The sequence below is a fragment of the Balaenoptera physalus genome (genome assembly GCF_965194825.1).
Source record: "Balaenoptera physalus genome assembly, chromosome: 4".
NCBI classification, from domain to species: domain Eukaryota; kingdom Metazoa; phylum Chordata; class Mammalia; order Artiodactyla; family Balaenopteridae; genus Balaenoptera; species Balaenoptera physalus.
The window spans coordinates 128,170,796-128,186,056 of NC_138891.1; the positions used below are offsets into that span (position 1 = coordinate 128,170,796).

The 15,261-nt window shown below is 43.8% G+C and overlaps 1 protein-coding gene across 1 annotated transcript; it reads right to left on the bottom strand.

The window, feature by feature from the left end:
- Positions 1 to 5,823: 5,823 nt before the first annotated feature.
- ADAMTS1 (ADAM metallopeptidase with thrombospondin type 1 motif 1) lies at positions 5,824 to 15,052 on the bottom strand. Its single transcript, XM_082460379.1, has 9 exons — positions 13,877 to 15,052; positions 11,893 to 12,239; positions 11,408 to 11,540; positions 10,853 to 11,020; positions 10,128 to 10,414; positions 9,718 to 9,904; positions 9,456 to 9,631; positions 8,001 to 8,176; positions 5,824 to 7,830 (listed from the first exon to the last, which is right to left on the bottom strand). Exons 1-9 carry the CDS (start codon positions 14,523 to 14,525, stop codon positions 7,131 to 7,133), a joined length of 2,823 nt encoding a protein of 940 aa, XP_082316505.1. The 5' UTR covers positions 14,526 to 15,052; the 3' UTR covers positions 5,824 to 7,130.
- Between the last annotated feature and the right edge of the window lie 209 nt (positions 15,053 to 15,261).

The window sequence follows — 15,261 nt, forward strand, 5'->3', positions numbered from 1 at the left end:
ATTATTTATTTAGCATGGATTCTTAGGGGTAGAACTATCTATACGCAATAGTTTGACTACTTTTAAGGGCTATTCATTAAATAAATATAACATTTGCACACGCACTGTTCTAAACACTGGGAAAATAATATCGAGCAAAACAAATGCAGAGCTAAAAAGAGTATATGATTTCTGTGAAAAGTGACAACACAGGAAAGTGCAGGGTGTTTTAAGAGCTAATCTAGCCTGAGGGTTTTAGGAAGGGTTTCCCTGGAAAAGTGACATTTACTTTGAGATCTAAAGGATGACCAGCGGTTAATTGGGTGGCCATTTGGAATCCTGGGGTGAAACCAATGGGCTTTGGGAAAGCTCTGAGGAAAGCTTGGTTGTCTTTTGTGTTTCATGAAAATACTCTTTTTTTTCTCACATTTTTTAAAAGACTTTTCTGAAATACAGAAGTTTGAAGTTTTTACGCCAATCAGAGCAATTCGTTTATGTGTGTGTGTCTTGGGTGTTTAATACCTTTCATTATTTCTGTGTTCAGATTTCCTCTCCCATTCAGAGATCAGATAAATATTTCTCTATATTTGCTAATCAGGGTTGCATTTAAATCTTTTAACTTTTTGTATATCTGGAATTTAAGTTTACAAATGATCTGAAAGAAAGCTCTAAAAAATTTTTTTTCCAAGTAAATTTCTAGTTTTTAATTTAAGGCTCTGTTTGGAATGATTATTTTTTACTCACAGACTTATGTTGCTAACTTCATTATATTCTAATATTTTGTAGTTATGATTACTAAGGTTTATTTGTGAGCTATCTTTCTCACATATAAATATACTTGTCAATAATTTTACAAGTACTGCTTTTTTTTCTAATTGTAATTTTATGGTGCATTTTCAAATCCAGTTGAACAAGTATCTTACATTACACTGCATTTTTTAGTTGTGCTTCTCTTTATTTTATCTTCACCAAATTTATTTCTTCAGAAGAACTTTAGAATTATGTTATCAAGTTCCAAAAATTTATGAATGGCTAGTGATTGGAATTTCATCAAATCTACTAATTATTTTTGGACAAAATAGAAGGTTTATGACTTACTGTAAAAGAAATTTGCATGTCTATTGATTTACTCAAGTCTTTTTTATGCCTTTGTAAAGTTTTACCTTTTTTTTTTTTTTCTTACATTTTTGGTCTTCCTTGACCTAGAGAAAGGTTTTAAAGACAAATAGAATAATCCTTACCTGTTGATAATTCTTTGTATTTTTAACAATTTAAGATTGATATATAGATGTTCTATTATCCGGGACACATATTTCTTATTGTAGATTCTACCTTTAATCCACAAGATATGTTAATTTTTATTTTGCTTAGTGCTTTTCCATCTTAAATACATTTTTGGCTGATTTCATATTCTATTCCTACCTTTTTCCTACTCTTTGCCTGATAAATCTTTGCACTTCTTTGAAGAAATGTCATTTTGATTTAGTTAGTTCCCTTTTATTTATCATGTCAATGGATTTTATTTTTAAACACATCCTGAAGATATTTGTCTTTTAATAGGAAAGTTTAAACAATGTGTTGTCATGATAATGTGGTTGGAATTCTATTACCTTATTGTTTGCTTTCCATTCTTTTATTTATGAGTTATATTTTACACACATCCTCTCTCTATGAAGAGACATTTTTTGGGTTTTTATTTTTAAGAAATATCATTCATCTATACTTACCCTATTACCAAGTTCAAGAATAAGATGATGTCCTTTAGTAACTCCTAACATAAGAAATTTCTATCCTACTCTTATGATTTTGTCAATATGACATACGGTTTTAGACTTGAATTATTATTATGAAAATATTTTACATTATATATCTTCTCTTTAACTACTATTTCTATATTTCCAGTTAATTTTGAAACCGTAATTTCAACAATTACTTATATTTACCTATAGGTTTAACTGGTTTCAATACTTACCAAAAATCCTGTATTTTTAATTTACGTTGGTCTTTAAGTAGAGTGTAGTATGCATCAATGTTGCACAGAACACTCTTTTCCCGCCAAAAAACAGAAAAACAAAAAAACCCTGGACTCATTCATGATATTTTTTCCCCCATTCACATCTATATCCATCTGCAAATCTCAAAGTCCTGAACTGCAGAATCTGACCTCCTTCACCTCCTCTATGGCTATCACCCTAGTTCAGACCATCATTATCGTTCATTGCAATTATTGCAATAGTTTCCTATCTGGTTCCTGTCTGGTCTCATTCCAGTTTAAAATGTTAAGTCAGGCCATGTTTCTCCTTTGCTCTGTTCCTTCCACTGGCTCCTCGTCTCACTCAGAGCAAAACCCAAATATGCTTCCTACTTTTGCTGAGCAAGCTCTCTGCCTTCCACTGACCTCTTCTCTTTCCCCCTCTCCTTAGTGCTCCAGCCACACTGACCTCTTGCTGTCCCCTCCAAGAAGTTGAGCTTACTCCCACCTGTGCAGACCCCTGTCTATTGTAATCTCATCCCTTGGAGAGCTGCCCCCTTGTGTCCCTCTGCTTTTCTCCCAAAGATCTCATTGAAAAAGCCTTCCTGGATTATTCTACATAAAATTGCCCTCAATCTCCTTCCGACCCCAGCAAGTAAATGTTTATAACTCCTTTTAAGAGCCGTGGAACATAGAAAAATAGTAACCCTAAAGGAAAAGAAATTAAGATAGCTAACAAAATATGCTAAATTACAAATAGCTGTTTGTAATTATACAAACTTACCCTAAAACAAGGGCAATGTGATTAATAGAAGGGGCTGTAAGGAAAAGTTCAGGCTTTTGAATTATGAATACAAGAGCAAACTGAACACAGACCGCATTAGGAACTTCCAGGATGCAGACCAAGTGGAGACAACTGGCATGAGTGGAGATTCTGCATAGTTCTGTATTCCTCTGTGACTCGCCATGTTCATGACTTAGTATATTTCCTGTTCCGCTGCTCTTAAGGCACTAAACATTTATTGGCTGGGAAAACTTGTTGACGAACCAAAGCATCTTCCACATTGTACTGTTTCCATTCTGCCAGTGTCCTATGAACTCATTCATGTCACAGAAGTATGCATATGGCAGAACAGACTACACTTGTATACTGGAGTAGCTTTGGTCAATTTCTTTAGTAGGTCTAGCACACCCAACCTTTATATGAACCATTTTTGTTTTCCTTTTTTTTGGAAAACCAACGAGATTAGCAAATTGTAGCTGTTATCTGTTGTTCCTAAGTTACATTAAGATCTACAGAACCCTCTTCTGGAAGACAAATTAAACAAAAGCGGAAGTTGGAACGAATTTTGCTGATTTTTGTGTGGAAGCTCTGATACAAAAATCGCGCTTGCATGGTGGTTGTCGAAATACTAGAGAAAGAAGGTGCCTGCAGAATGTTCTGAAAATCAAGTGTTTGAATGAGTCCTCAACATCACGCCAGCTCATCATTTGTACCTGCTACAGAAGTGAGCACAAAATCTTACCTCTTTTTAAGCAGGTCAAGCTCACAGAACCGGATGTGTATTTTAAGCTAAACTCTCTTTGCTGCCAAAATAGAGTATTTTAAACGGCTCCATTGATTGATAAAAGGGAAATCTCACCAGCAGATGGCTGAAGAAAATAACGTGGCAACTTAGAAAGTTGTTTGGCATTACCTTGAGCTGAGAATAAAGAGAGTAGTGGAAAATCTTTGGGCTCTTTTTATCACTTTGTGTCCTGAATTTCATTCTCCTTGCTTACTACATCAAATCAATGCAAGCCTTTGAAAAGGAAAAACTCATCAGTGAATTAGGCAAGATCTGAAAATGACTTCTTTTTATTATGAGTTATCATTCTAGGTACATTTATCTCATTTGATCAAATAGCTTATATAGTAATTGAGGGGAAGGGCCTTTTGTGTGTGCGTGCGTGTGTGTGTGTGTGTGTGTGTGTGTCCTCCATGTCACTTACTATGGGGATTTGTACCTTAATAATGTAGGCAAACAAATAATTGTGGGAGAGGTTATTGGTGCAAACAGCATGTTAGGGCAGTGAATTTCATGGCCAAATTCTATGTTTAACTGAGTTATATGGGGCCACTGCCGGTGGTGTGAGATTTGACTTTCACCTATCAGTCTGGTGGCCAATAGGTAGGAAAAATCTTAACCATAGACTAACATGCCTTTCCCTTCATGCCCCACTTTCTGCTCCATGCACCTGGCTCCTGAATATCTTAAATTCAACTGCTCAGGGGAAGAACACTGAGTAATTCTGAGGGCAAATTAGAATTATCGTTGGAATCTGAAATTAGCATATTATATAGAACTACTTGAGAAAAACGGGTGGAAAAAAGGATGAAAATATAAAGCTGGAAATGTCTGTGGTTAACCACATAATCCGAGTCTTCTAGCAAATAAGCTATTTCCTGAGAGAAATGTAGTTACTTTGGAAGTGGTCTGAACTTTTAAAGTCACTGATGTACCATTTAGTATTAAAATTAGAGTGACTTACAAAAGGCTACCGAGAGGGTGGTCTGGGTATTCCGAGGTTTCTCCAAAACACCCCGTGTATTCCTGAAGAGCACATGAAACATTTGGAGGGCTTGGCTCACCAAGCATGTCTATCCCAAATGTAATTTATGAGGCATCGGTTTCTACTCATTAGCTTAAATACTTTCGCAAAATTTTACTTACGTGATACAATTGAGGAAGAGATACAAATTCAAAATGCATCCAGAATCCCATCTTTTTCGTTTTATATGTTATACATCAGAGGTTGGCAAACTATGCCCACAGAACAAATTTGGCCCACTGTTTTGTAAATAAAGTTTTATTAGAACACCACCATGCCCATTCATCTATGTATTGTCTATTGCTGTTTTCATGCTACAACAGCACTGTTGAGTAGTTGTGACAGAGATCGTATGACCCACAGAACCGATTTACTATTTGGCTCTTTACAGAAAAAGTTGGCCAACCACTGGTGTATATTATTACATTAGTAACAAACCTATCTATCTATCACCAAAGATATAATAGATTTCTTTCTTTGTAGCAATCACATACCCCAAGGATACATAAAATAATTTCATTAGAATGAAATCATACTTCCAAAGAATTGAAGAAAATATTCTCTTCAAATTCAATATCTGTTCCATCGACAGATGAATGGATAAAGAAGATGTGGCACATATATACAATGGAATATTACTCAGCCATAAAAAGAAATGAAATTGAGTTATTTGTAGTGAGGTGAATGGACCTAGAGTCTGTCATACAGAGTGAAGTAAGTCAGAAAGAGAAAAACAAATACCGTATGCTAACACATATATATGGAATCTTAAAAAAAAAAAAAATGGTTCTGAAGAACCTAGGGGCAGGACAGGAATAAAGACGCAGATGTAGAAAATAGACTTGAGGACACGGGGAGGGAGAAGGGTAAGCTGGGACGAAGTGAGAGAGTGGCATGGCCATATATACACTACCAAATGTAAAATAGATAGCTAGTGGGAAGCAGCCACATAGCACAGGGAGATCAGCTCGGTGCTTTGTGTCCACCTAGAGGGGTGGGATAGGGAGGGTAGGAGGGAGACCCAAGAGGGAGGAGATTTGGGGATGTATGTATATGTATAGCTGATTCACTTTGTTATAAAGCAGAAATTAACACACTATTGTAAAGCAATTATACTCCAATAAAGATGTTAAAAAAAATGTATGCAATGAAATATTTTTATCAGTGTTAAAAAAGTAATAAACCAGACATTTTTAAAACAAAACAAAACAAAAATTCAATATCTATGTTTCAGATTTCCTACCCAGGAATTAATTCCCATTAAAATAAATAGACACATGTTCAAAAAGTGTCCTTTTATTATTTCTAGTAACATATATTGTATAAATACTCTATTTTTATATGACCTTTTACAAAAGCGATATAACTTAAAAGTTTTATCATTAGAAAGAAATGTATAAAAATAAATATGTTATTATAGGCATTTATTACAAACTATAGTCCTTCTTAGAAGGAACACACAAACCAATACTTATAAAGTACATAGAATTTATAGTAACATATTTTACTATATACATATGGAAAAAAGTCATTCTCTTTCATAGTAGAAGAGCTGAACAGACATTCACCAGGATATGACTGTTGGACCAGCTGCTGGGGATGGACCCGCTACCCCTCAGTAGCCTCCCCACCGCGAGACGTGTGATCGCAATGTCCCCAAACACTGGGGACCCTGTTGTACACACCCCATTCTTGTTCTGGCATTACATTCTTTTTGTGTGATCTTACTGACTTTCTTCAGACACAAACTGTTTTTTTTTTTTTTTTTTTTCACATCCACATTCCTTAATTAGGCTTACATCAGGAGGAAAGAAATGTAGGAGGTACCCAGACCAACGGGCCTCCCCTAGCTTTTACCAGCATCTGATACATCACTGCTTTTCTTCCCCTTGTAGACTTAATGCTGTTTTTACAAATACGTGGAATTGTTTCTTCGTCAAAATGAATTCACAAATAAAGACACAATAACGGCACAAGAGAGGAAAGATGGAGTCATTTGAGTCACTGGACGGTGCTAAGCATTTCTCATGCTGGACAGTCCTGAATTCTTAACTCTCAGTAGAAGAGATGGCATAAACATTCTCTGAAACCACAGCAGTCAGGAACAGTGATGGCCAAAGATCCTATGTGTATTCCTTTCTCCCTCCATAGGTAGTGAGGTAAAGTAAGCCACATCTTAAACCAAAAATCTCATCTTCCTCCTGCTTTTCATTTCCCAACCTCCATGATACAAAGTATTTCATCAGTACCAGGAAACAGGGATTGTAATATTTTTTAAACTTACTTTGACGATTGTTTCTATTTTTGTAAAAACTTGTCACAGACTTAACAAAAGAAATAATAACACCCTGGGGCTTTCTCATGCTATCTTATTGGTCAGCTATTAATGATCCTCATAAACTACCCTATCAATTTTGTAACTGGCAGGAAATTCTGATGATCTAACTTCTTTTCTACCTACCTGTACCTCCCAACTCATCAGCACACCTCATTGATCACCGGCAAGGTGCACTGGATTCCTCCAGCCTTCTTGATTTCAGTGCATCAGCCCTTCCCCACTGTCCTTTTCCCTCAACACCGCCCCTCCTTAACTGCATTCTGCCATTGTGCAAAAGTCTATGTAATGTTTAGGTTTCTTTAAAGGATCGCAGCTCTCGTGAGACAACACACCCCCATCGTGGGACAGACACTGCAAGGTTCTCTTTTTGTAACCCTTCCCGCAAGTCTTGGAACATGGCGACCAATCCCCCAGCTGCCAGAAGGGGCAAGGCAGGTCCGCACAAGGTCTGGTGCTGGCTGGCTTCACTTCCTTTGCACACTCTGAGGCGGGCTGCCCGTTGATGTCTCGGCACTCCACCAGCCTTCTCTGCACACCCTGTCCACATGACTTGGAACATTCGCCCCACTCTTCAATGACCCATTCGGAGAAAGTAGGGATGGCGTTGAAAGATTCCTTCTTCTTCTTCACGAAATAGGTGTATTTAATTTTCGGTCGAAGGGCATTGCCCACTGTCAGGACTTGGATGGTTAAGGGCTCCTTGAGAGGGCTAAAGCTTCTAATTCTTTCCAATGCTGCCGAGGAGCCACTGTATCTCAAGACACTACCTTTGTACGTGATGTCTTGCTCTAAAGTGGACAAAGTGAAGTCGCCATTCAGGATATATGTGCCATCAGCAGCTTTGATGGCAAGGTAGCTTCCATTATTTCTGGATCCCCTCTGATTCCGTTGTTTCACTTCAATGTTTGTGGCTCCGGTTGGAATTGTGACGATATCGTGGTAGCCAGGTCTGCAGACAAGGAAAACAGATATAAAAATCTCTCCTTCACCGGCTAATCATATTACCAATACTTAGCTTGAAACACCAGGGAATCACTTAAGAATGTAATTCTTACCAGACCTGTAAAAAGTTACATCGAAATGATAAGACCTTCGGGAGTATGGCATTTTAACACTTACTTTGCACTAGTAACTGATCCTGATATTTTCTTGCATGTAGATCCATTTCCTCCACAAATGCCACATTTATCGAACTTCTTTTTGGAGTCTATGATGCGATCACAACCAGCTTTTACACATTGTCCTTGCACGCAGACAGAGGTGGAATCTGGGCTACATGGAGTGCCATCTACCACCTGAAAAAGGAAGGGCACGTACCTGGTGTCACACATTAACAAGGGCAAGAGGTGATGCTAGGATAGTTCTGAAAGTTTTCTTCGTTAACATGACATCTTTGCTTTCCTGACTATCAAAATTAAAATAGTACTCTATAACACGGCACACACTATCCTTCTCTTTGGCTTTTTTTCCCATCTGAAAATATTATAAATTTTTTGATTATTTGTATCCTATCTCACTTTTAGCTAAGGTCAACAAAAGCAGAGCTTTTTGTCAATTTGTGTACTGCTGTATCCCCAGTATCTAGAATACTACCTGGCAATAACATGTGCTGAATAAATCACTTGAACGTTGAAATGCAACTGGAGACTATTTTCATAGCCTAAAGTGATAATGACACTTGATAATTTCAACCAAATTCAATTCCATTTTCTACCTCAGAGCCAGATTTATCTCCTCAGCAAAACAATGCTTCCATTAGTTCAGTATATGTTCTCAAACACAAGAGTTCTCAATGCTCAGACTTTCATTTTAATAAGTCCATTTGCACATACTACTGCTAGTCACCCAGTAACAAGTACTTCGGGCCACACCTGAACTATTTTCCAAAACCACTGGATGGTTTCCATGTTAACACATAATTTACCTAACCATGCGTAAAGGGCTTTTTTTTCGCATATAGGAGTAATAATAAACCATTGCAAGAATCATAAACGCTAGATTCAAGCTTCATTCATAACCCAAAACAGAACCAAACTCAAAGCAAGCAGTTGCCAATGTATCTAGAAGCAAAGCAGTTCTAACTTGAAATTGAACACGTTAATATACAAATTAGGGCTTCCCTGGTGGCACAGTGGTTAAGAATCCGCCTGACAATGCAGGGGACATGGGTTCGAGCCCTGGTCCGGGAAGATCCCACATGCCGCGGAGCAACTAAGCTCGTGCGCCACAACTACTGAGCCTGCACTCTACAGCCTGCGAGCCACAACTACTGAAACCCGCATGCCACAACTACTGAAGCTCTCGTGCAGAGAGCTCGTGCTCTGCAACAAGAGAAGCCACCGCAATGAGAAACCCGCGCACCGCCACGAAGAGTAGCCCCTGCACACTGCAACTAGAGAGAGCCCGCGCGCAGCAACGAAGACCCAACGCAGCCATAAATAATAAATAAATAAATAAAAAGCTCAGCTTTATATATATATATATAAATTAAAGAAAGTACAACAGAGCTGGCATGAAAAGGGAGCAAGCTAAGGCCTTGTTTCTTAGGCAAAAAGTCTGAAGAAAAGTCACTACCTTGGGCTGCAAAACGAAGAAGTAGCCAATGCCTTTGGCTTGACAGATGAGCTTGCACCTGTCCTTGGGTGAGACTCCTGCGTACTTGGGTGTCCACTCCACCGCAGGCCCGCTCCCAAAGGAAGCTTTGGAGAATTCATTGTGTGCCTCACACTGCTCCTCTCTAAAGGTTTTTCCTGGAAAGAGGAGACAATGATTTTATCTGTTTCCGATTTTCAACCACCCGTTTGCAGCGCATCCTTTTCACCTTCTCTCTACTCACCATTGTTCTCCGGACAGTCCTCAATATTGCAGGACCTGTAGCGCACGCGCTTGCCCTCGCAGTACTTCCCTCCGTTCTTCGGGACCGGGTTGTCGCACTCCCTCATCGTATACTGAACTCCTCCACCGCACGTTCTTGAACAGTCTCCCCAGGGCCCCCACGGCCCCCAGCTTCCGTGAACAGGAGTCTAAATGGAGACACAAATGATCAGCGTTAGAAACCTCTGCGGAGACCTTTTCAGGAAACAGAAGAGAAAGACATGGGACAAAGAATCAATAATACGACTCTATCCTGTATCCCTGCGAGAGCCCACAGGTCGGGATGCTAACGTGGTATCTAATGTTTTAGCATCGCTTGGTCTCTTTCAATTCTGAATTTTAAAGGAGCGTGTGTTGCAGTGGAAAACTCACATCAAAATGCTTCTTGTCAGTCTTGTTCACGCACTTGCCGTTGACACACCATTTCCCTTCTCCGCAGCTGGTGCCGTCGGCCCAGGGGAAGTGTTTGGTCTGGCACACCAGCAATCCGCCAGAGGTGCCCGTGCACCAGAGCGTCGTGCACGTGCTGGCCGCGTCCGGGCAGTGTTTGGACTCTTCCCCAAATGTAAACTGGCACTGCCGGTTGGCATCGTACAAGGTCCCGGGGAGATCAGAGGGGAGCTGTATGGGGCTCTGGGGCTTGTCCATCAAACATTCACCTGTAAGGAAAGATGCCAGCGAATATTAAGAAATAGCAAATTAAAGCATGCAGGGGGTAGATCAGTTTCAGGAAATACTCACCAAAAGCGATAATATATAGCAAAGCGATTTGAAAGCTGAAGAGTTTGGGGGGGAAATGCCAGAGAGATTTAAATTACCATTAAGATATTATTCTCAATGGGATATTTCTGCATTAACAATGACAGGAAATCATCGTTCTGCTAAAAACTCAAGTTAATGTACTCTGGGAGCTACCTGACCAGAAGCACTATCTTTTACTGGAAATTAAGATCTAAAAATGCATGCGGTTGACAATGAAAATCATTTTGAAGGAGGGAAAATAAAAAGAACAGAAGAGGAAGAAAGAGCTGGTTTCACTAGTACCCTACATGTGGATGGTTGGATAACATCTAGAAAGAGAAGCTGGAGCATCTTACCATGACCATTATCCAGAAATGATGTAATCATGTAAGCACTGCAAGGAGACCAGGGCTGGCTGCGGTCCAAATTGGAAAGCATTGACGCCATCATGTGGGAATCCCGGTTGACACCATTAATGCTGGCACATTGCTTTGCATCATCATGTGGCATGTTAAACACATGGCCTACGAAGACATCCGAAACCCACATTAAAATACAGGTCATTTGCAGCATTTATTTTCCCCAACAGGGATTCATTTATCTCAAAGTGATATTTCTAGAGGAAGAAATGTGTTTTGGAGATAATCTATTTTAGAGACAATGTCTACTTTTCACAGGGTGTGAACAAACACGTAAATTTCCAAATGTGTCCATAGCTCCTACTATCTTATTTTGAATTCTAATAAAAATGACCATGTGGAGAAGAGTGGAAAAATATTTTCTGCAGTTTCTAGGGAGCTCTGGCACCTAAAATAGCAATATAACCTGCAGACTCTCCCTCTTAAGTTAATACATAGTTTATCAATTTGAATTCATGAATTGGGCTGACTCTCACTCTAAAACGGACTTACCTAATTCGTGGGCTGTGGTGAAGGCAGCTTGTAAGCCATCATCCTCTATGACCGAGCAGCTTCTGCTGGGATCACATACAGTTCCAACATCTGCCATCCCAAGAGTATCACATGTCTGGGCGCCACACAGGTCCTACAAGGAGCAAAGGTATGTCCTTATTAACAGAGACAGAGCATGAACCTTGTGATCTAACTTTTTGGCAGGGTGTAACTTCACATGTGCTTGAGGGCAGCTACATTCATTGCTGTTGAGTAGTTCTTTTAGGAGTACTTTGTGTGACTTTAAGATTTTCCCTAATGCTATTCCAAAAAGACTGTGAAACTTGAGATATTAAAATATTAAAAGGAATAAGGAAGATTAATCATGCTGGCCAATTAAAAAATATAAGTGCAAAACTATTGGTAAAATGCCTTACATACGTCTGCTTATTACAAAACTGATTCCCAAGAGAATACTCTCATAATTGGCAATGTCTTCCGCTCACCTGTCTGGTGAAAAGAATGGCAGTGTCATAGTGCTCTGCATCCCGATCACTGGGCGGGTTGTGTTGCTTTTGCCAGTTGCAGAAGTTCCGCAGAGTGAGGGCAGCGTTGGAAGTCACTTCTGGCCCCTTCTGTTCCTCATAGATGACCAGGATCTTCACTACCACCAGGCTAACTGAATTCCGAATGCTGGGGTGTTTGTATAACCGGGCCGCCACCGAGAACAAGGTGAGAAGGTAGTGCTTTAGCCCACTGCCGTGGAACTCTGCCATGGACTGGTCAGCCACGAGCATAGTTTCCACGTAGCGGGGGCTGGACACAAATCGCTTCTTTCTTAGGCTTCTAGTTCCTGTAAAGACACAAGAAAGATAGTTTGTTCAGGGGCAGTCTAGCCAAGGATAGTTACCTTCCCAGAGTATATAAAGAAAGCCTAACCAGTCAAAGAAAATAATACAAAAATACACCCGGAGCAACAATAACAAAAATATTTGCATTTCTTTTCACTGAAAATGTTATTTTTAAAGTTTTCTCCTTTACTGTAAATAAAAAAGGCCATGTGCTCCTCTGGGGGGGGGGGCAGGCTTTTTTTTTTTTTTTTTTTTAAGCAGGATTTCTTTTGTCCTCTCTGAGATCATACAATCTGAAAAAGGCAGTGTGCGCAATCATTCTCCCCAGCTGTAGTAAAATCTTGGAGCTAGGGGAGCAGGCAGAGCCCCTGAGTCACTCTTTCACAGGCCGGGAATCAAATCCTGAATGAGATCATCGGGCTCCACGTGGAAGGCCCAGGGCAGGGCTGTGGCCTCTGCCGAGGGGCCGGGCCTGAAGGCATCTCAGCCTGCTCTGCTCTGCTCGCTCGTTCCACGGGTCCCTGCGGTGCTCTGCTCTTGCCAAATCCGGGCACAAGGACCACCCAGTCTGCCAAGCAGCCTACTGGCCCACTCCCACCGCCCCAGGGAAATAAGTTCCTGCTTCGGACCGCGGGGCCACGACTGATTGTTTCCAAAAGAGCCCTCTGACTCCTGACTGAGACCCAGCCCCCAGGGAAGTTCTACGCTGGGCTCTGACCACGTAACTGCTTCAAGGAGCGGACGTACAGGGGAGAAGCGGAAAATTTTACAAGCCACGTGAGAAAGTTAAAAAAAAGAAACAAGACATCCCAGTCAGTGACAGAATGAAAAGAACTAGACAGGAAGCACTGCACACAACTTAGAGAAACAGGGGAAGGCGGAGCAGGAAGGATCACCGGTGACTAACTTTCAACAGTGCTTCCGAGCAGAATTATGGCCGCGAGAGGGAGCGCAAAGTGGGAGGCTGGGGGGAGGCGCGGAGAGGCGGGGCGAGCTGGGCAGAGACCTCCCAAGCAGGTTCTGCGGAGGGGCCCCGCCACCGCCAGCCGGTCGGGGTCAGACTCTTAAAGGGGGAGAAGGGGACAGAGGCCAGCAGAACAGGGATCGTAGCGCAGCTGTCCAGGCTCGCGGGCTGCACATTCTGAGGTCACTATCCCTCCTCCGCCCTCCATCTCTGCCCTCCTCTGGGCTCAGGGTGCGCGAACAGGCAGCGATTACAAAACTAAGCGCCAGGCTGCAACTCGACCAAAGGACACATGCACAATTGTTAAAAAGAAATTAACAAGGTGGAAAGAAGTCGCACAAGCTCACATTCAACTAAAGTGGGAGGCATTGGGTTACCAGCTCTCCCTTCCGGATCGGAACGCTTCTCCTTAGCAGAAAAATCATTGATAACGTCTGTCCTCTCTTGATCATTCATTATTAGGGCAAATGGAATTAACTGCTCCAGCAGGCTTTGGTTAGTTCACCAACCCAAATCTTAAGCCGCATTCCCTCCACACCACCTCTCCGTCCTGTCTGCAGACATAGGCTCGCGTCTGCGAACAGGACCCTACCCTCAAGTCGCGCAGCACAGAGAAGGTAGGGAGAGGGAGATGAATGGAGAGACAAGTGGGAACCACTCTTCTGGGACCGATACCTGTTGGCTGTCCCGTGCGCTGTGTCGCTCGGTCCCGCAGCGGCCCCTGCGCCGTGGCGTGCTCGCCCTCCGACCCCGCTCCCCCTGCGAGCTGCGTCTCGTCGTCCAGGACCCCGCACCTGGCGCCGCCGCCGCCCCGCCGCCTCCGCCGCAAGAGATGGAACTGGGGCCTCGCCGGAGGCTCCTCCCCGGCTGCGGCGGCGGGCGCGGGCTGGATGAAGTACTCCTCGCCCTGCAGGTAGAAGGCGCCGCGCACGCCCGCGCAGAGGCTGAGAGCGGCGGCGGAGCTGGGGTCGCCGTTCACAGTGCCAGAGTAGAAGCAGTGCGCCAGGTCGCCAACGGGATCAGAACGCGACGCGTCGGGCCCGGGTCTGCGCCCCACCGTCTGGAGCGTGAAGCCGGGGGCCAGGAAGCCGCGGTCCGGCTGCAGCTCCAGCAGCAGCTGCCGGCCGAAGGCGTCCAGGCGGAGGTGCGTGGTCCTGTGTCCTGGGTCGCGCTCCGGTGCCAGCAGCACCAGCTCCTCGTCCTCCTCGGTGGGGCGCCCGCGCACGCCCGGCACGACCAGCAGCGCGGAGGCCGCGGCGAGCAGCAGCCGCAGCAGCACGGGCGCAGGCTGCGAGCCGCGAGACCGTCGCGCCGTGTTCCCCATGTCGCCTCCTTCCGTGCGCCTTCCGAACCCCGCGGGGACCGCTCGCGGCACCCGAGTCCCGGGAGGCACCGCGCGCCGCCGCGCACTGAGCGAAGGGGCTATTGTTCGGGTCCGGAGCTCAGAGCCTCGCTGGCCTGCCTCGGGATTGTTAAAATTAACAGTTACTATGATTCTTGGAAAGTGCGCGCAGAGCCAGCCGCAGATGGGGCTCCCGGAGTCACTAGAGAGGAGGCGCTGCAGTTCTGCCGGCGCGCGGGAAGTTTTTCTTCTAGCGAAGAGCTGGAGGCACCGCGCACTCCGGCGGGGTGGCTGATGCGGAGACACGGAGCGCCCTGGGACGCCTCCGGGAGAGGGGCGACGGGCCACACGAGGATCGGCGCCTGGAGCTCCCCCCTTCGGTCTCCGCCTCGGTCGCGGTGCACCTCGCTCTGCGCAGGGCTCTGTCCTCTCGGCCCTACCGCGCGCCCTGGCTATGCGAAGGCCCCAGGCTCTGAGCCGCTTTCCAGCGAGTGCAAGAACGGGGCAGCCCGGGCCGCCTTTTTATAGTCTTTGAATATGTCTCCGCCCACCCCCCCTTACCCCCTTTCTCCTCCCTCTTGGCCGCCTTTCTATCCCCGGGACGCCGCCCCCTGAACTCAGTCGGAGCGAAACCGCGCTCTGCGCCGCGGGCCTGGGCGGGGGAGGGGGCGGCCTCCGCTCTGGCTCGGCGCCACTGGCTCGTCAGTCTGGGGGCGGA